The sequence below is a fragment of the Haematobia irritans genome, chromosome 4, assembly GCF_050003625.1.
Source record: "Haematobia irritans isolate KBUSLIRL chromosome 4, ASM5000362v1, whole genome shotgun sequence".
NCBI classification, from domain to species: domain Eukaryota; kingdom Metazoa; phylum Arthropoda; class Insecta; order Diptera; family Muscidae; genus Haematobia; species Haematobia irritans.
In genome coordinates, this window is record NC_134400.1 from 2970863 (window position 1) to 2993806 (window position 22944).

At 33.3% G+C, this 22944-nt stretch overlaps 1 protein-coding gene across 1 annotated transcript in view; it reads left to right on the forward strand.

The window, feature by feature from the left end:
• LOC142234740 (uncharacterized) overlaps positions 1-22944 on the forward strand; it is a 303670-nt gene that overhangs the window by 262639 nt on the left and 18087 nt on the right. The window contains exons 7-8 of the mRNA XM_075305910.1: positions 11448-11549; positions 20843-21154. Coding sequence (XP_075162025.1) covers positions 11544-11549; positions 20843-21154 — 318 coding nt within the window. The 5' untranslated portion in view covers positions 11448-11543. The remainder of the gene's footprint in view (positions 1-11447; positions 11550-20842; positions 21155-22944) is intronic.

The following is a 22944-nucleotide window of genomic DNA, read 5'->3' on the forward strand; positions in this document are numbered from 1 at the left end:
CACCTTTTTATTTGCGACTCTCTAACACACGCACACGTGCACACTCAATCTCTCACACCCACACATATATTCTTGCCTTTTCTTGGTTCATAACCATAGAGAAGTTTTTTTTTGCTGATTTCCGTTTCCTCCCTATATTATATCTACTGCTTCTCCCATTCCAAATGACTCATGTCACGTTTATGCCATTAAATACTACACATGAAAAAGGCAAAAGAAAAAAATTTGTCCCACTACCAATTTATGGACTATGGTGTTGCTGCACTTGGAGAACTTTACTTCGGTTTTTATGCTCTTCCACATTTGTTTGGGCTCTAGAAACAAATTGGGTTTCTATGTCACATGACGTCGCCCACCTCAACGTTATAGTAAATTGAAAATTCTCATATTTTAGGATTAAAATAACATTTCGACAGTATGTTCGGGCTCATGGGTGAAAGGACCTATAAGCCAAGTGTATAGAGATAGATAGTCATTGTTTTTCCAGTCCAAAGAGCCGTTTTATCATTTTCATAACGATGTTTGTTGAGAAAATGTGACAATTCTTTCCAATGCAAACTTGAAATTAATTATTAAGACCTAGAGTTTAATGAACTTTTAATAACGACACATGTACACAAAAACCAAATGTTCTCGCCTACTTCAAGGCAAAACTACTTTGATGGTAGGATACTTGGTGGTAAGCCCATTGATTTATTATGAGTTCCAATTAACTAAAGTAACATAAAAAAACTTGTGATCCCCAACCCAATCAACTATAAAACAAAAGTTCTCCTCCTAAGTACATAAATGAATACAAAATGGATATGGGCTATTCCAGGAGAAAATTGTTTGGCTTATTGTTACAATACCTTCGAAGTTCGATCAAAATGGAAATAGTTTCATTGAATTTTCTGTATTTATTATTAATAATGAAATTTTGATAAATGATGTCATCGTAGCTTTATGTATTTTCCTATTAAACTCTCTTGATTTATAAGAAGACCACGATGGTGTCATTGTTGTCGTGAGTACAAAGATTTCTATTCCTTCCTGCTTAGCATAGAAGACGCATTTCTATGATGGTTAGGTTAGGTGGCAGCCCGATATTTCAGGCTCACTTAGACTATTCAGTCCATTGTGATACACAGTGGTGAACTTCTCTCTTATCACTGAGTGCTGCCCAATTCCATGTTAAACTCAATGACAAGGACCTCTTTTTTATAGCCGAGTCCGAACGGCGTTCCACATTGCACTGAAACCACTTAGAGAAGCTTTGAAACCCTCAGAAATGTCACCAGCATTACTGAGGTGGGATAATCGTTTTGGTGATCGATGGAACCAGGAATTGAACCCATGGCCTTCTTTATGCAAGGCGGGCATTCTAACCATTGTACCACGTTTGCTCCCTTCTATGATACAAAGGATTTTTTTATTTGATCAAAAGGTGATAAGCCATTCATTGAAAGCGTTTTGTCATTAGTCTTAGATTGTGCCCTAACTGTTACATCAACTCTTCGCTTCGCTTGGCTCGGAATCAATACCAAAATCATTAGTATAGAAATAAAATCTTTGGAACCGAGCAAGTTTTTTGCGAGAAGCACAAGCACAAGGTATGACAGAAATCCATCTCGTTGTTTAAACCTCTCCAATGTTGGTGCATATTTAGATCTGTTATCCGTTGACAGAACACCATCGATTGTAAAATGTTCCCTCGATACTATCGTGTTTATGGTACTCATTTTTGTCCTTCACTTTTGTCATAAACACCTATACGTACACTTATACCCAGCGGCACAAATAGGGAGGAAATATAGTCTATTTGAAGCTTGGAAACTCCACATAATTGATTTGCTACTACATACTCCTATTTTTCTAAAGCATTATAATTTGTAATTATTTTTCTTAAAAAAAGACACTTATTACTATCATCATCATCATACACAGAAAATTGAACTAAATTGTATTCCATTTTTTTGTCATAAAAGCTAAAATGAACTAAAAGTAAATAAAAACCATCATTGGTGCCAAATAATTACTATACTAACCACGGCGTTGTTCATTTTTTACTAAAAAAAGTGTTCGAAAATTTTCGTCTGCTTAAGTTAGCATTGAATTTACTTGTACGGTTGATGAATTTTATATCCATGTTTAGTTCATAATTTTTTTTCTTATTTTAATTATTTTTTGCATACTTTAGAGAAGTGAACTAAAAATGAGAAAAGGTTTTGTACAAATGAAGTACACGATTTTACTAAATTTGAAAATAGTCCATATTTTCCTAAAATGGGTGAAGTTTACTTAAATTGAGTTCATAAGTTTCTCAAATGAGTATTTTTTTTTTAATTGTGCCAAAGACTTTTTAACAATTAGCGCCAAAGACTTTTTAACAATTTCAAACTCAAATGTTTTCCTTCAAAATATGAAATTTTCTTAAACAACAGAAAAAAACTATAGTATCTTTAATTAATTTTCTTAAATTTGACAAAAATCGTTAACTTATTTGTATCCTTTTGAAATTACAAAAATATTTTAGTTACATTTTTTTTTTAATATTTTAGGTTAAAATCAAAATTTCTAAATTTTCTAAAATAAACCTACGTGGGTTTAGTTTTTTCTGGGTGAACGATTAAATTTTTGCATAAATTAATTTTAGCACCAGTTCAACAAACTTGTTTTATAGAATTTTACTTTTTTTCATTAAAAAGTATTAAATCTTAAATATTAGCAAACTCTTAATAATAAAAAATATATTTTTTTACTTTAAAGAAAATTTGCCTAAATGCAAAGGCTTTCTACTCCGACGGAAGTATGTAAAATTAAGAGACAGATTTTAGGAAGCATCTCGAATGTAAGTCATACATATTTCTCGAATGTTCCTATCCACATATTAAATATATGACCAGACTCTAAATAAAAATGTTTTTACTTTTAAATAAAATTGCCCTTACATCAAAGACTTTCTTGTTCAACGAAAGGATCTAGAATTCAAAGATAGATTTCTTAAATACAATAAAAAAATCTTTAATATAAAATATATACAAATATTGTTTAAAAATATATTGTTTAGCAAAATATATACTTAATTTAAATGTCTTTATATGAAATGAAATTCATCGTTAGGTTAGGTTAGGTTAGGTGGCAGCCCGATGTATCAGGCTCACTTAGACTATTCAGTCCATTGTGATACCACATTGGTGAACTTCTCTCTTATCACTGAGTACTGCCCGATTCCATGTTAAGCTCAATGACAAGGGACCTCCTTTTTATAGCCGAGTCCGAACGGCGTTCCACATTGCAGTGAAACCACTTAGAGAAGCTTTGAAAACCCTCAGAAATGTCACCAGCATTACTGAGGTGGAATAATCCACCGCTGAAAAACTTTTTGGTGTTCGGTCGAAGCAGGAATCGAACCCACGACCTTGTGTATGCAAGGCGGGCATGCTAACCATTGCACCACGGTGGCTCCCAAAAAAAATTCATCGTTGAGATAGTATTAATTTTGTATTCTAAAATATAGGTTAAATAATCTTTCTTGTTAAGTAAAAAAAAATTAGGAAAGTATATTTTCCTGCTGGGTGTTTTAAAACACACGCACACATACGAGTAGTTATAGTTAAAGTGTAATCACATTAAATAGCTGCCGTAAATGACACGCCTTGACAATGAATGTCAACAGCAATAATCAAAGAATAACCACAATCGAGCTAAGCAACAGCGCACCACACAGCTATTATTTTTTAATGACACTTTTTGTTGTTGTTGCTGTTGTTATTTTGCTTCTACAAAGCAAGGCAAATAGAACAACAACAAATGAGCAAAGCTTTAAAATTCATTGGCATACAATTCAAGGATTCAACAAAATGTTCCAAAGTCAAGGAAACCATTTAAAAATCAATTTCCTTTCACAATGACACCCGAAAAATAATGGAGAAGGATTTTTTACAAAGCAACAAAAAATAATAGCTATCGAGTAATTAACAGTGATTTTGTTTCTGGAATCCATGAATGGCTATAAATCTCAGTTGAGTTACACGGGTGGGATAGGGATTAAAAAATGTGCTGAAAAAAAGACATTGTACGGAAATTGGAACAAAATACCAGAAGATTACCGATCGAAGTCATATCAAGCAAAAGTGAGAAGAATCTAGATTACTTCATTCATCTGTGTGAAAGTTTCACACAAGAAAATTTTACTTTCAATGAAATTTTAGACAATCAAAATATTCTTTTAAATTTGTTGAAATTTTCTTTTATAAACACAAAAAAACATTTTTTGATTCAATCACGAAATTAATTGATGCAATTATTTATTTAATTTAAATGTCTTCAATCACAGAAATGATAAAATCAATTGATCCAATTAAAAAATTAATTGATACTATTAATTTTTGTAATTGATTTTTGTTTCAATGAACAAAATTGTTGAATCAATTAAATTTTTAATTGAATGTTTTTTAAAACTCAATTAAGACTTTAATTGGAAAAAATTTCGTGAATTTTTTTCTGTGCAGCAAAAAAAAAAAGAAATTTCTTTACATTGAAGCGAAATTTCGTTCCGGAGGAAAGTATTTTTTTTTGGGCGCAGTAGGTATACAAAAGTCGAAAATCGACTACTCGACTTTTAGCAAAAAGGTCGAAGTCGACTTTTTGCCACCGTGGTGCAATAGTTAGCATGCCCGCCTTGAATACACAGGGTCGTGCGTTCAAACCCAGTTTCGACAAAAGTTTTTCAGCGGTGGATTATCCCACCTGAGTAAGGCTGGTGACATTTCTGAGGGTTTCAAAGCTTCTCGAAGTGGTCTCACTGCAATGTGGAACGCCTTTCAAACTCGGCTATAAAAAGGAGGTCCCTTGTCATTGACCTTAGCATACAATCGGGCAGCACTCAGTGATAAGAGAGAAGTTCGCCACTGTGGTATCACAATGGGCTGAATAGTCTAAGTGAGCCTGAAATATCAGGCTGCCATCATACCGAACCTAACCTTTTATAATCTTGGAATTTGACTAATCGACTTTGATATTTTAAAATGACTAACTAAAAGTCGACATTCTTTCAAAATGGGAATGTGAGTAGAAGATACACTGAAAGAAGAGTTTTCTTTTCTGAGGAACGAAGTTTAAGACAAGCTAAATTTTCTTTTGATGCTAAAGAATTTTCTTTAAATGGAAATAAAAAGAATTAGAGACAATCGTTGAATCGCATATCATAAATTTGGATTTGTTTGGTATAAAAAAACTACTTTATAAGAAAGGGGAATTTCGTTCCTGAGGAAAGTATATTTTCTTTGAGTGTATCATTTATTTGAAAAAATTTTGTTAAAAAGTTTACATAACGAATGTAAACTTTGTCATATTCGAAAACTCGAAAAGTCCAGCATATTTTCGTGAGCGTGATTTTTCAACAAAAGGATATTAAATTAAATTACGATTTGTCTCACAACTTATGCACTCATATGTAGCACAGACCACCACACACAAATGAATCCTTCATAAGCAAATCATGTACACAAGGTGTAATTATTTTTAATTGTCAAAAGGAATTTTGGTTGCATTATTAAATTACCTATGAGCAATAGTATCATCAGCCATTCTACTTAATTTCTTCTGTGGTAATTAATCTCGTGATAAGCCATAGTATTTGCCTGACACAACTATAATTTACTGCCATCAGGGCTGTGGAGTCGAGCCAATTTTGCTCGACTCCGACTCCGACTCCGACTCCAGCATTTTTCATCAGCTCGACTCCGACTCCGACTCCGGAGTCGACTCCGGGTAATATAACTAAATCTCATTTTAATACCACTAATTTGTAGTTCTATTGTGGGGGTACCGTAAGTGGACGATATAAAGTATCGTGTTTATTTATGTGTGCCAAAAAATATCTTAATTTCACATTAGATGCCAATTGAATTCTATATTTCAAATTTATGGCAATGTTTAAAAAATAAAATAGTGATATAAATACCCATCATAATATGAGAATATACAAACAGTATATGTATTTGTGGACCAAAATTATTGATACTATTTCAAATCCTTTAAATTTGTTGCGAGCTATATAAAGGTTTATATTTCCATATGCATGAATTTGAATCTGAAGACAAAATTGTATATACTTCTACAAAATCTATGTACTTTAAATTTAAATCTAACGTTATGGGACGTAACACAATTTTAACGAAAAATAAAAATGCAAGGAAAGTCTAAAGTCGGGCGGGCCGATTATAATATACTCTACACAACTTTGTATTTAGATCTACATTTTGATAAAATCTCAAATCAGACTTCTTCAAAACTCGGGCAATATTTGGGAAATATTTATAATTGTTTAGACAATTTCGCAAAAATGCATTTATGATTCATTCATTGAAAAATTGGAAAATTTGAATCATTTCTACAAGCTTTCGACTTAGCAGCAATTTTTCCAAAATTGTATGCTCACTGAATACAATTTTGGAAAAATTTTTGTCTAGTAAATAAAATTTTGCAAAATTTTATATAGAAATAAAATTTTGGAAAATTTTCTACAGTAACAAAATTTTGACTAAATTTTCTATAGAAATAAAATTTTGGCAACATTTTCTATAGAAATCAAATTTTGACCAAATATATAGAAATACAATTTTGAATAAAATTTTTGTAGAAATAGAATTTGGCAAAATTTTTTATAAAAAAAAAGTTTGAAAAAATTATCAATAGAAATACAATTTAAAAAAAATTGTGTAGCAAACAAAATTTTGCAAAATTTTCTATAGAAATAAAATTTTGCAAAATATTCTATATAAACAACATTTTGACTAAATTTTCTGTAGAAGTAAAATTTTGACTAAATTTTATATAGAAAAAAATATTTCTATATTAATAAAATTTTGAATACATTTTTATAGCAGTGAGTATCAGTGAGCATCAGTAAGAAAAAAAATTGAGAAAATTTGCTATAGAAATAAAATTTGACAATTTTTTCTTATAGAAATAAAATTTTGAAAAAATTATCAATAAAAATACAATTTTAGAAACAATTTGTTTGGTAAATAAAATTCTGCAAAATATTCTACAGAAACAAAATTTTGACTAAATTTTCTATAGAAATAAATTTTTGACAAAATTTCCCATAGAAATAAAAAGTTGACCAAATTTTCTGTAGAAATAAAATTTTGACCAAATTTTCTAATAAAAAAATTTATTACTATAAAATTTTGGCAAAATTTTCTATAGAAATACAATTTTGACTTAAATTTTTATAGAAATAAAATTATCAATAGAAATAAAATTTAAAAAAAAAAAATTTTGTGTAACAAACAAAATTTTGCAAAAATTTCTATAGAAATAAAATTTTGCAAAATATTCTATAGAAACTAAATTTTGACTCAATTTTCTATAGAAATAAAATTTTGACTAAATTTTCTATAGAAATAAAATTTTGACTAAATTTTCTATAGAAAACAAGTAAGGAAAGTCTAAAGTCGGGCGAGGCCGACTATATTATACCCTGCACCACTTTGTAGATCTAAATTTTCGATACCATATCACATCCGTCAAATGTGTTGGGGGCTATATATAAAGGATTGTCCCAAATACATACATTTAACAAGTAAGGAAAGTCTAAAATTTTAAGGAAACTTCGCAATAGTTTATTTATGATTTATCGCTCGATATATATGTATTAGAAGTTTAGGAAAATTAGAGTCATTTTTACAACTTTTCGACTAAGCAGTGGCGATTTAACAAGGAAAATGTTGGTATTTTGACCATTTTTGTCGAAATCAGAAAAACATATATATGAAAGCTATATCTAAATCTGAACCGATGTCAACCAATTTTGGCACGCATAGCTACAATGCTAATTCTACTCTCTGTGCAAAATTTCAACTAAATCGGAGTTAAAAATTGGCCTCTGTGGTCATATGAGTGTAAATCGGGCGAAAGCTATATATGGGAGCTATATCTAAATCTGAACCGATTTCAACCAAATTTGGCATGCATAGCTATAATGCTAATTCTACTCCCTGTGCAAAATTTCAACCAAAGTGGGGTAAAACTCTGGCTTCTGGGACCGTATTAGTCCATATCGGGCGAAAGATATATATGGGAGCTATATCTAAATCTGAACCGTGCAAAATTTTAAGCAAATAAGGGTAAAACTCTGGCTTCTGGGGCCATATAAGTCCATATCGGTCGAAATATATATGGGAGCTATATCTAAATCTGAACCGATTTCTTCCAAAATCAATAGGGATCTATTCTGAGCTGAAACACATACTTGTACCAAATTTGAAGTCGATTGGACTAAAACTGCGACCTAGACTTTGATTACAAAAATGTGTTCACGGACAGACGGACATCGCTATATCGACTCAAGAGCCCACCCTGAGCATTTTTGCCAAAGACACCATGTATCTATCTCGTCTCCTTCTGGGTGTTGCAAACATATGCACTAACTTATAATACCCTGTTCCACAGTGTGGAGCAGGGTAAAAAATATTTCTATAGTAATAAAATTTTGAATAAAATTTTTATAGAATTAAAATTTTGACAAAATTTGCTATAGAAATAAAATTTTGACAATACTTTTTATAGAAATAACATTTTGACAAAATTTTCTATAAAAACAACTTTGAAAAAATTTTCTGCCAATATTCCACATATGTATATTGCCTTAAAATAAAATAAAAATAATATCGATTGTTCGAAACATTTCAAATAAATTGATATTTCAAATAAATTGATATTAAAATGGATCGATCCAGCCCATCTGCTAGTCAAACATTCTAGGAAACATAAAAAGATAGCCGTAATTGGAAGTTGATTTTCATTTACAATCATGCTGTACATTGATCGAATGAATAACGCAATGGAAACTAATTTGCGTAAAAACTTGCTTAGTTACAAATATGTGAAGTGTTTTAAAAAATTTGGTTTAGCCGGAGTCGGAGTCGAGCAAAATTTTTACGACTCCGACTCCGACTCCGACTCCAGCAAAATCTTCAGACTCCGACTCCAAGACTCCGACTCCGACTCCGACTCCACAGCCCTGACTGCCATACTATATAATTGCCTTGTAGACATAACTTTAAAATTAACAATTGAATGATATCAAGGCCACATTCTTCTGTTTGACAAATTTTCAGTTTTGCGTGCTTTAATTTAATAAAAATCCTCCCAGATCACAATAACAATGAACACACACACGTACACATATATCGGCACATTCAAGTAATAGAAAACCAAGTAAAAAACAAAAACTTCAGGTGAGACGAATTGAGTTGACTACACTCAAAAAAAAAGTTTAATTAAATCCAAAGTTTTTTACTTTCACTTAAGGATTTTTGGTATTGATTCCAAAGAGGCTAAATCTTTAAAAAAAAAAAGCATTTTTACCTCCTCCACCATAGGATGAGGGGTATATTAACTATGTCATTCCGTTTGTAACACGTCGAAGTATACACGCAAAGAAAAAAAACGTTTGGAAAACGTGTACCGAAAATGTTTTTCTTTTGTTAGAGTTTTTTGAATTGCTTCGAAAATTTTAAACTTTTATCACCAAAAAAATTCGTTTGTTACAAAATTTTTATTTTTTCAATAAAAAAAGTTATTTTTGAAACAACAACACAGTCCATTTCGTTTATATCAAACACTGTTCTTTTCTGACTTTAGGTATTTAATAAGACACGTTTTATAGCTCAAATTTTAATATACTACAATATAATCTTGAACATTTTTTCGGAATCTTCCGAACACATCTGGAATATATGTAAAAAAAAAACAACAACAAAAAAAACTTTGGTCGAAGCAGGGATCGAACCCACGACCCTTGGCATGCAAGTCGGACGTAGCAACCACTGCTCCACGGTGCCAAACTAAATGTTTGTTTCTGTTAAATAAACTTTGTTCATTCGGTTCGTGGGCGCCGCAAGCTATGCTATATAAATTTAACTTATATGGATATTTATCTATTGATGACCATAACAGGTACATAGCTCAGTGGTTAGTGTGCTGGCTTACAAAGTGCGTGGTCCGCGGTTCGATTCTCCGCCCAGGCGAAAGCTAAAAAAATTTATAAAATCGTATAATTTCTTCTACATTGTTGGTATTACAGGAAAAGGTGTTGAGATCTAAAAAAATTCGTGGATGTTAGAAAGATGTGAGGGAAAATGCAATTAGCAAGAAAACAATGTTTTTTTTTTTTTTGAGTTTGTCTTTATGAAATTGTTTTTACATCCTGGAAAAGAATAAACGTTTATCACAAAAAGTACATACTTTTCTTCCAAATACACTTCCTTACAGCGAAAAGCAAATGAGAAACGAACTTTGTTTGTCTAAAATTTCGTTTGGGAGGAAAAAATTATTTTTTTGCGTGTAGGTCTAAGAACCCATAAAGTGTATATATTCTGGATCGTGGTGAAATTCTGAGTCGATCTAGCGATATCCGTCCGTCCGTCTGTTGAAATCACGCTAACTTCCGAACGAAACAATGGGCCATATCGGACCACTTTTACGTATAGCCCCCATATAAATCCTGGGGGTCGATTTGGCTCGCGAATCCTCTTAGAGAAGCAAATTTCATCCGATCCGGTTGAAATTTGCTACGTGGTGTTTATATATGGCCTCTGACACCCATGCAAAAATGGGTCCATATCGGTCCATAATTATATATAGACCCCATATAAACAGATCCCCAAATTTGACCTCCGGAGCCTCTTGGAGGAACAAATTTCATCCGATTAGGTTGAAATTTTGTACGTGGTTTTGATATATGGCATCAACACCTATGCAAACATTGGTCCAAATCGGTCCATAATTATATAACATATAGCCCCCATATAAACGGATCCCCAAATTTGACCTCCAGAGCCTTTGGGAGGAAGAAAATTTTCCGATTTGTTTCAAAATTTGGTATTCTGATTGTTAGTCATATATGGCCGCCAGATAAACAGATCCCCAAACACACAAAAATTGGTCCATATCAGTTCATAATTGTATATAGCCCCCATATAAATCGACCCCCATATTTCATTTATGGCTCTCTAATTACCGTGCAAAAGTTCATATCGGTTCGTAATTATTTATTTATGCCGATCAAGAACTAATTTATATACGTATTTAATCTGCCTTTTTTGTCTAATATGTGTCCCGTATGGACTAGAATAGGATGTCGAGAAGTTTTAAGATACCTTGCCATCGGCAAGTATTGCCACAATCCAAGTAATTCGATTGTGGATGACAGTCTTCAGTAGAAGTTTCTACGCAATCCATGGTGGAGGGTACATAAGATTCGGCCTGGACGATATAACGGCCGTATATACTTGTTTATATACGATAAACATGCCCAAACATATTATATAATTACCCAAGTTTACACATTTGAGCATTTCTTGTGTTATTGATTTATTTTATCGTCCGACTTTTCTATACTCTCAATCAATATAAAAAAGATTAATTTATTATTTTTGTTTTTCTTTTTCCAGTCCAATACTTGTTTGCGGCCATTTCCAGTTAATAACTACAAGGAAATAAGAGACTGGGGATGAAAAACCACAATAAAAAGGATTTAATTTTTAAATATGCAGGTAAGTCAAAAAAAAAATCCTTGATCCAAGATTTCTATAAACGAATTAAAATATTAATTGAGTTTTAAAAATATTCAATTAAAAATTTAATTGATTCAACAAATTTTTTAATGGAAACGAAAATCAATCACACAAATTAATATGTATTGCAATAAATTTCAGAGTTCTAAACCACAGCTGAAAAATTTCTTCCTATTGCACTCAGATTTTAATTGTACCAATTAATTTTTTTAATTGGCTGTCAATTCATTTTTAATTGACACTATCATTTCTGTGATTGAAGACATTTCAATTATAAAATAAATTGGATCAATTAATTTCGTGATTGAATCAGAAAAAAAAATTTGTGTGTGGAACCGATGCTGTGTTTTCTATAGAAAATTTGTCCGATGTTATTTCTTAATCGGTTAACCAATGTTGACGCCATTAAATACCGATTTAAGAAACTATTGTTTGTTGATTTGCAACAATTTTAAAAATCATTAAACGATTAGTAAATTTCCAAACCCACATTTAACAAAATCTCGTTTAGTCGCTGGCTTCTACGTCCCTAATTCCTTTTTAAGCGGTCTATACAAAATAAAAGCTCTTTTTTTTTGTTTCCTTCCATGAAAATCCCACAAACTTCTCTATGGCCAACACAACAGTTCTTTTGCAAAAACATGGAGTGTTTTTTTTTAGCTATTGATTGTATTGTTTTTAACATTCCAACTTGTAATCTATTATTGATGGCTCCAAACGAAATGGAATAGCTTGCTCTATTGCAGACCTATGGCTAACCCAATATTGCCAGCTGTTGCATTTGAACCAACCTCATGGTTTTTTTATTTTAATTTTGGTTTAAAGTTTGCTCCAAGCAATTGGCATGGATGCCAAAATCCCTTGTGTGGCTAAATGGTACATGGTGTTTTTGGGTCCACCACCACTGTAAGAGTGACAGGAGTTGGCGTTCAATTAGTGTCACACTAGGACAATAGTTGTTCAATTGAGAAGATAAATGGACATAGAATGGTAGATAAAGGGTCGCAGATATGTATTGCAACAAATTTCAGGATATTGCAACAAATTTCAGGATTCTAAACCACAGCTGAAAAATGTCTTCCGTTGACAGTTAATTTTATTGTTTGCAAGCTTATAAAAGCATATTGCACTCAGATATAGAGCTATTCGTAATGGAATTAAAGCGTTATAGTGTGTAGAGCTCGACCGAAGCGTTTTTTTTTTGGCCGAAGCCGATGTTCATAAAAAAGTAACAATGGGCCGAAGTCGATATGAATATATGTTATTCAAAAAAGATTTTTGGGCGAATGCCGAAGCCGATACTTCGGTCGAGCTCTAATAGTGTGATGGCTTTATATTTGGCTCGAAAACCAAATATTTTTAAATGTGAATAAATCTTTTGTTTCTCATTACCGCATTGTTGCATCGCGTTCAAGAAGAAAATAATCGAGTGGGTTATAACTAGAAGTGCCCATAACAGGTTGGCTGATAAGTCCCCGGTCTAACAAAGAAAAACACATTTTTTGTCAAAATTCGTTTTTATTATTCAACATAGTTCCCTTCAAGAGCGATACAACGATTATAACAACCTTCCAAGTTTTTGATGCCAGTTTGGTAGTACTTCTTCGGTTTTGCCTCAAAATAGGCCTCAGTTTCGGCGATCACCTCTTCATTGCAGCCAAATTTTTTCCCTGCGAGCATCCTTTTGAGGTCTGAGAACAAGAAAAAGTCGCTGGGGCCAGATCTGGAGAATACGGTGGGTGGGGAAGCAATTCGAAGCCCAATTCATGAATTTTTGCCATCGTTCCGAATGACTTGTGGCACGGTGCGTTGTCTTGGTGGAACAACACTTTTTTCTTCTTCATATGGGGCCGTTTTGCCGCGATTTCGACCTTCAAACGCGCCAATAACGACATATAATAGTCACTGTTGATGGTTTTTCCCTTCTCAAGATAATCGATAAAAATTATTCCATGCGCATCCCAAAAAACAGAGGCTATTACTTTGCCAGCGGACTTTTGAGTCTTTCCACGCTTCGGAGACGGTTCACCGGTCGCTGTCCACCCAGCCGACTGTCGATTGGACTCAGGAGTGTAGTGATGGAGCCATGTTTCATCCATTGTCACATATCGACGGAAAAACTCGGGTGTATTACGAAATAACAGCTGCAAACACCTCTCAGAATCATCAACACTATGTTGTTTTTGGTCAAATGTGAGCTCGCGCGGCACCCATTTTGCACAGAGCTTCCGCATATCCAAATATTGATGAATGATATGACCAACACGTTCCTTTGATATCTTTAAGGCCTCTTCTATCTCGATCAACTTCATCTTACGGTCATTCAAAATCATTTTGGATTGGATTTTTTTGATTGTTTCGTCGGTAACCACCTCTTTCGGGCGTCCACTGCGTTCACCGTCCTCCGTGCTCATTTCACCACGCTTGAATTTTGCATACCAATCAATTATTGTTGATTTCAAAAAGTTGCTTCACAAAAGACACTCTATCTCAAAAACTAATTGACTTACAGACGTCAAATTTTGACACGAATCATTTGAAGGTTGGTACTATATAAAAATAATATGCATTTAATACTAGCGACCCCATCTATGTGTCAGACCGGGGACTTATCAGCCAACCTGTTATGTAATAGGTACTTTTAGTTAATTTGGTATCGGACAATATCGCCTAAGTGAGCCCGTCCAAAAAGTGGACGAATAAAAGGTAACAATACCAGAAATGATCCGAGAAGTAAATGCCAGATTTGATCGAAATCCTCACTGCAGTGGTGGAATACTTGCTCATGAGGTGAGAAATTAGATTGAACCCATTGAAGTTTCAAAGAGTGCAAAAGCTCCCCGATGCACAAAATAAAGTTAGACTGGGAAGAGCCAAGTAGTAGCTTCTCTTTCACAAAAGTGACCAATTACCAAATATGGTTTTCTCCGATGAGATTCCTTTCCAAATTGAACAGTTTCTGAACATGACCGGATTTACTTACCAGATGAAAATGTACGCCTTCGGTTAGCCACCAGCACTCAAGTGGCACAGATGGTAATGCGCACCGCCGTAACGGCCGGTGGTTGCTCTCTGCTCGTATTCATGGGGTCAAAATAAATGTCGATTATTATCGGGAAAATGTCTTAAAGACATTATTGAAGGCCTGGACAAACAAAATATTTCGCCCACAAAACATGAATAATCCAACAGAACTCAGCACGCTTCAACCAAGAATATCTTAAAAAGGAGGTTCCTACCAAAGTGTCGAGCATCTCAAGGCCCCGCTTCGCCGTGAGTGGGCTACAATACCGCAGAGCCACTTTCGTGATGGTTTTGTCGGCCATTTGAAGGTCATAATTCGTGCCAAAGTTAGCCAAAACAAATTCTAAAATTTATAAAATTATATATAAAAATTATATGCTACAATATTTAAAAAAATTGGATATTATTTCAAAAAATTGTTTACTTTAAAAATTGAAAAATTATAGCGTCTTATGTTGTTGCATTGCATATCAAACACCCTGTAGAGTAGCAGTAAGCGGCATTACAGAGAAATTAAATTGATTTAAGTGGTTTTGAGGGAAGGGCTTAAAAATCGAAAAAAGTTGATTATAAATGATAGAGTGGTCGAAAGGTTGAAGTTTAATGAGAATGCCGTAAGGAATTTAATTTAATTTTATACAAATTTGAGTTAGTGTATGGGGTCACATTAGCTAAATATTTGACCAAAATGATGTCGAAACTTATAGAAGTATTTTAGTCTTTCTTGAAAACCAAACATATTTGAAGTCGTTTTTGAGATATTGCATTTTAAGTAATTCAGAAAAATTTTAAATTTCTACGATTTTCAATATATAAAATTGCAGCAGCAGTAACAATCGTTTTAATTTTACTTTCATTTCTAACACAATTTTATATATAGGCATAACATTTGGATTTGTCGACGAAAATTTAAAATCTCTAACCTACTATGTCACACTTTTCTCCTGGCCTGATATAGTTTCGAAATAATGATGTATTTTCTGGTCTCGTGACGACTCATTAGAAAGTTCAACTGTATTACGAATCCTTATCCACGAGTGTAGAAAAAATATTTTCTTTAACCAGATATAACAAATTCAAACTAACAATTCATATTATGCCAACATACTGATTATAATCTTCAAAATCTAACTTAATTTCCACCGTTTAAAAAGTACAAAAGACCTTAATTTCATAAAAGAATTCGATTGATTGCAATAATTTTCCTAGAAATATTTATTATAATTTATCCTTCTATCAAAATTCATTAACAACTTTTATTGATGTTCCTTTCTACATCAATAAAAATCGGTGAGATTTGAATTTCTTACCATTGTCTCAATTAACAAAGAAGAAAAGTTATAAATGCGAACACACAACTCTTGATTTAAGTTATAAGTGTAAATGACAAACCACTTCAAGCTAAATTCTTTATACGGAATCTTTGGACAATAAAACCACTTGGACTAAGAAAAATGCTCTTGTCATATCCCAGGAAAAATTCGAAACTCAAAAATTCTTCGCCCTTAAAGATTCCATATTGAAATAATTCTTCAACAATTAGTCAAAAAACTTTTGTAAGCCGAAAAGGCATCCAGTTAGCAAGGGAAGCAAGGCATGTAAAAGGAAAAAGTTTGTTACTGCTGGAAGCGAAAGTCTTGACAGGGAAAAAGGATAGGGTGGGAGATTATGTTGGTTAAGGAATTATGAATTCCAAAGGCATTACAGATTTACAAAATGAACAAGACTGATGAAGACTATGAGCAAGGATAAAACCTCCTCCCACCACAAGTTTATGCCGACAAAAGAGACGAAGGTCTACCATTAACTACAACACAGTAAAGGATGATAAAAGAAATATCCAATACCCTCTAACCAAGAAACTGGAAACAAACGAGAGAAAATCTACAAATAGACAACATTTTTGCGGTGGTTCTTCATTTATTCTCTTCCAGTTGTTGCTCTTAACAATTTATGAAGCTTCCAAAGGAAAAGATTTGAGGAAAACTGCTAATTCAAGCATTAGCCTTGCTGTATGTTATCGTATTTTTCAGATTAAACGTTAAGGAAGGTTTTAGTGGCAACACATTGTGAAATAAAACTCTAATGACGATGCTAGGATAATTGGTTAAATTAATTTATAGGTTAGGTAATTCTAGTTGCCTGTTGTTACAAACACGCTTATCTTCAATTTATATTTAACGGGGGCTAAACCTGTTGTTAGTAATAATTTTGTATGAAATTAGTAGGGATTGTAATCTGAATCTAAAATTTTTTTTTGGTGTTTTTCAAAATTTGCAAAAGTCAAATTTTCGATTTGTAGACATTTGGAAATTTTGGTCGACTTTTTGATCTTTCTTTTTATACCCTAAACCACATAGTGGTCAGGGTATAATAAGTTTGATCGGCCAAAAAATGTGCCTACCAGAAATATTGATTTTAGACCCCATAAAATATATACCGATCGACTCAGAATCACCTCCTGAGTCGATCTAGCGCTTGGTGTCCGTCCGTCCGTCTGTCCATGTAAAGGGTGATTTGTTAAGAGCTTGATAACTTTTTTTTTAAAAAAAACGCATAAAATTTGCAAAATCTCATCGTTTCTTTATTTGAAACGTTAGATTGGTCCATGACATTTACTTTTTGAAGATAATTTCATTTAAATGTTGACCGCGGCTGCGTCTTAGGTGGTCCATTCGGAAAGTCCAATTTTGGGCAACTTTTTCGAGCATTTCGGCCGGAATAGCCCGAATTTCTTCGGAAATGTTGTCTTCCAAAGCTGGAATAGTTGCTGGCTTATTTCTGTAGACTTTAGACTTGGCGTAGCCCCACAAAAAATAGTCTAAAGGCGTCAAATCGCATGATCTTGGTGGCCAACTTACCGGTCCATTTCTTGAGATGAATTGTTCTCCGAAGTTTTCCCTCAAAATGGCCATAGAATCGTGAGCTGTGTGGCATGTAGCGCCATCTTGTTGAAACCACATGTCAACCAAGTTCAGTTCTTCCATTTTTGGCAACAAAAAGTTTGTTAGCATCGAACGATAGCGATCGCCATTCACCGTAACGTTGCGTCCAACAGCATCTTTGAAAAAATACGGTCCAATGATTCCACCAGCGTACAAACCACACCAAACAGTGCATTTTTCGGGATGCATGGGCAGTTCTTGAACGGCTTCTGGTTGCTCTTCACTCCAAATGCGGCAATTTTGCTTATTTACGTAGCCATTCAACCAGAAATGAGCCTCATCGCTGAACAAAATTTGTCGATAAAAAAGCGGATTTTCTGCCACTGATTTTGGTAATAAAATTCAATGATTTGCAAGCGTTGCTCGTTAGTAAGTCTATTCATGATGAAATGTCAAAGCATACTGAGCATCTTTCTCTTTGACACCATGTCTGAAATCCCACGTGATCTGTCAAATACTAATGCATGAAAATCCTAACCTCAAAAGAATCACCCTTTATTTGTTGTTCACAGGATTCCGGTCGCAATTATTAACCGATTTTGATGAAATTTGGACACAAGGATTTGGCAAAAGGTCACCAAATTTTTTTTTCCATCGCCCTTCAAGTCTGCAAAATTTCATCCAAATCGGTTCAGATTTAGATATAGCTCTCATATATATGCATCGCCCGATTTTCCCAAATTTGGCCACAAAACCTTTATTTATCAACCGATCTTACTCAAAGTTGGCAAAATATAATCTTCTATAGCACTAACTATATGTGCAAAAAATCATCGAAATCGGTTCAGATTTAGCTATAGCTCCCATATATATGTACCGCCCGATTTTTCTAAATGTGGCCATAAAACCCTTATTTATCAACCGATCTTACCCAAATTTGGCTAATTGTAGTCTTCTATAGCACTAACTATATGTGCAAAAAATCATCGAAATCGGTTCAGATTTAGAGATAGCTCCCATATATATGTATAACCCGATTATCCCAAATTTGGCCATAGAACCCTTATTTATTAACCGATCTTACTAAAAATTGGCTAGATCCAGTCCTCTATAGTACTAACTATATGTGCAAAATTTCATCGAAATCGGTTCAGATGTAGATATAGCTCCCATATATGTATCACCCGATTTTGAAAAATTCGCCCCTAATAACCTTATGTTTGACCATACAGGCCTCATTTCTTAACTGATCTTACTCAAATCTTGCACAAGGTAACCTTTTGTGGTATTAATCAAACCCACAAAATATTATGCAAATTGGTTCAGATTTAGATATAGCTTCCATATATATGCATCGCTCGATTTTCCCAAATTTGGCCATAGTACTCTTATTTATTAACCAATGTTACTCAAATTTCAAATTTTGATGTACTAGCCGATCGTACTTATACGTACTTGTAGCTCTTACATAAGAATATTGCTCGATTTTTACAAATTTGTATTTATTACCCACACTAATTTAACAATTTTCGCTTTTTTAATAATGGGCTCAATATTAGTGGCATACACGCAGAGAAGGAATATGATCACCTCAACCATGTTTCGAGAGCAAAATGTTATTTTTGGATGGTGACCACGTAACATGTTTATCGCAAAAATGTTGTGTTCTCGCCAAACATAAAATGGTTTCCGAAAACAGATACATAATTTTCGAGAAAATAGCTTGGTTGCGACAAAAATGTTACATGGTCACCATCCAAAAATAACATTGTGCTCTTGGAATATGTTTGAGGTGATCATATTCCTTTTCTGGGTGTACTAACTCCATAGGCGCAATATCAACACAGCCAGTGTTGCTAGAAGTAGGGGAAATTCCCTATATGAAGGGTTTTTCTAATATTTAGCGTCTTGTAGGGACGTAGGGCCACAATGTAGGACATTTTCACTCAACACAATTTGTAATATTTTTACATTTTGGTGGCTCTAGAGGAGGAAACTAGAAGCCGGCAAGGCTTGATCTTTAACAATGTGTGGTAAACTTTATTCCTGTAGAGAATTTTGTCAACATTTTATTTCTATAGAACATTTTGTCAAAATTGTATTTCTATAGAAATTTTTTTCAAAATATTATTTCTATAAAAATTTTTCTCAAAATTTTATTTCTTTAGAATTTATTGTCAAAATTTTATTTCTATAGAAAAATTTCTCACAAAAATTTGTTTATAGAAACTTTTTCCAAAATTTTATTTTTATAGAGATTTAACAAAAGATTACTAATTTGGGTAGAATTCTACCAACTGTGGCAACCGTGGCGGTAATACAAATTTATATTCTAAGTTATATACGTTGCATATTCATGTTTTAAGATAATAAAGTACTTAGAACCATTTTTGTTTTGTAAAATTTTTTAAATTTAACGAAAAATATAGTAGGGAAAATTGTTTGGGAATGTATGGGAAAGTAGGGAATTTTTTTCCTTGTAGGGTAAACCGAACATTTTCCGTGGCAACATTGACATTGAGCTATAGTCAGATTGACACAAAGCACCCATAGACATGTACCCCTTAATTTTCTTAAATATGCAACTGCGGTTTATCTCCCAGACCTATATGTTACCCCACAAATGCTTATGATTACTAATTCTGTAATGGTGGTTTAGGGTATGATATAGTCGGCCCCGCCCGACTTTCTACTTTACTTACTTGTTTATTTATTATTATTATTATTATTTTTTTTTTTTTTGAGAAATAATATATGATTAGTAATACTTTTTTATGAGATTAGTAGGGATTGTAATCAGAATCTAAAAATCAACTTTTGTGGTATTTTTTTTAACCCTTATCCTGTACTTAAAAAAAAAACCGCATATTGTATTAGTGGGTAAAATTTGCCCAATATAAATTTATTCATATATATGTATTTTAAACATTGTTTTGAAATTTTTTTATAGGGCTCAGCCAAACAGAGGTTTAAACTCACCTAGTTCTTTAGAATAAAATTCTTATAAATAATTGGTTTGGGCAATTTTGACCCACTAGTACATGATAAGGGTTAAATTTGGAAAATTCTAATTGTCGATTTCTAGACATTTGGAATTTTTGGTTGACTTTTTGATCTTTCTTTTTTTTTAATTTTTTTGAGAAAAAAATTAGGTTCTATATGATGTGAGGACTATGATTAATATTTTTGACCACATTAACGTTTATTATAAAATATATATATATTTTTTTAAGTGTGATTATATCTGCATTTTTAAATAATTTGTCTCAATATTTATCTTAATTTTCCGGTTCTTATTCCGTTATGTTTTAATAATTTCTTCATTCCATCTCTTTCTCTGTGTTTTTTGTGAATTTCCAACAGAAACAAGAAAAAAGACGCGAATTGCGCCTAAAACGTTTTTGGCGCTCGCCAAAAACCACTTCATCAGAAGAATCAACCGGATACGAGAGTCCTACGCGTGCCAAGAACTCAAATGATGTCCAGCGTTTTAATCATCTGCACTACACAAGTTTGGCCCAGAGTGCACCCTCTCATGATGGTGGGGCCGATAGCGAAGGTGGAGGTCGTGCAAATACGGCTAACAAAAACAAGTCATGCTTATCTGGTGGTGGATCCTCATTCAACAACAAGCCAACATGTTCATTACCATTACTGCAAGTGTGGCCAAGTCAGGTATGTATTTTATCCATACAGGCATACTACCAACTATACAGACAAATGATACTCAAGTGTTGCAGTGTTGCCAGCTTTGGGGATTTTTCATGGATGGGAATGAAATTTGTGAGTTAGGGATTTCAGAATATAATGGGGAATTTCCAGAAATTTTGGGGATTTTTCGAAATAGGTTCAGGATAAATTAGGGCTGACCCGAAATCCCTGGAGCTTCGGGACGGAATTAATCCGGATACTGATCTAAATATGTCTCCCTCCCCAGTGTACATTACTGATTTGTACAATATACCCGATATAAATATAGATAGATGAAGATTTTTCATATCCATCCATTAATACTCATCCAATTTTATTTCTCCAGCATCTACAAGGCAATTTGTCCTTAAATTAATATTCTGATGACGGTTTGTATCTAATTTTTTTTTTCATCAGCAGTCCCCTGGTTTTCTATTTTGAAATGTTTATATTATTGAAATTTACAAACTGGCACGAAAAAACCCTATACTCTTTTTTCTATTTTTTACATTTTTAACGATTTTCTGCACTTACTCATTCATGTCCAAAGTGGAGCATATATGAGTTTTGGTTTGGGAATGTCTCATTAGAGTACACTAGGTAAACGCTGAGTAGAATACAATCACCTGAAAAATGTTTTTAGGGCATAATATTCCCCGCGAAAAACTAAAATTTTTCTTTTGAAATATTTTTGAGGTGATCCTATTCCAAGTCGAAACCGTGTACAATTTTTTGTAAGGAATTTTAATTTTAATTGGGAATTTTTGGGGACGAAAGCCACCATTGAAAATTGTTGGCAACACTGATCACATGAGTACTAATTAACGTGTAGCATATATATAAAACAATGGTCCCCCAGAGCCATTCTTATATGTTGCCAGGAAACACATAAATACATACCACTATACATACATTCCTCCTTAGAGGCATTGGAAATTCCAACAACAACAGTAGTTCCCCAAAAAAGGAAACATAAACACGGGACGCCTTCGGGCATTTAATGTCTTGGCGTTCTTTTCTCACTGTCAAAAAAACTGGAATAGCAAATCTGCGATTTTCCCATTACCCTTTGTGTTTTTGTTGTTGGTGATTTTTGTCTTTCGTTTCTTAAAAATTTAATTAAATTTCATTCCACATTCATCCATCCCATTCATATTCGTGCATACACAACCTGAAAATATAATTTGCCTACCTCTATACTACTCTACTGGAACATATCGTAAATGTGTTTGTTGCCTCTATCTTCCGTTGTATTGTCGTCTCCCGTCTTGTCCTGCAAATCTCCTATCCCGTCGACTGGCTCGTCACACTTATGGCGATGCTTTAACTGGATTCCTTGTTCAAAAACCAAAACTAATCTGTCTCTCTTGTCAACACAACGGTTGTGTGTGTGTGGATGCATATATGTTTGTGTATTTGGTTTTTAAAGCCGCTGCTAAGACAGGAAGGCTTTTTGCAGTTGCGTCGCAACAGCGGTCCCGAAGGTCAAAGGGTATGCGTTTATATCAACTCAAAACAAAAACATCATTATATAGTATATACTTTTTTCCTATATTTTCCAATTTTCTTCAAGAAATTTGTTTTTTTTTTAAACTCTTATGCATGTATCTTCGACTTTTATTCGTACCTTTTCGCTCTTTATCTCTAATTTCAATTTGTTGCTAACATCTTTAAATAAACGGGAATGCTATAATATTCCCAATGTTCAAATTGTGCATATGCTACCTCAGCCAATACCTTTCGTCTTTAACTGCAATGAGTAAAAAATATTCAAA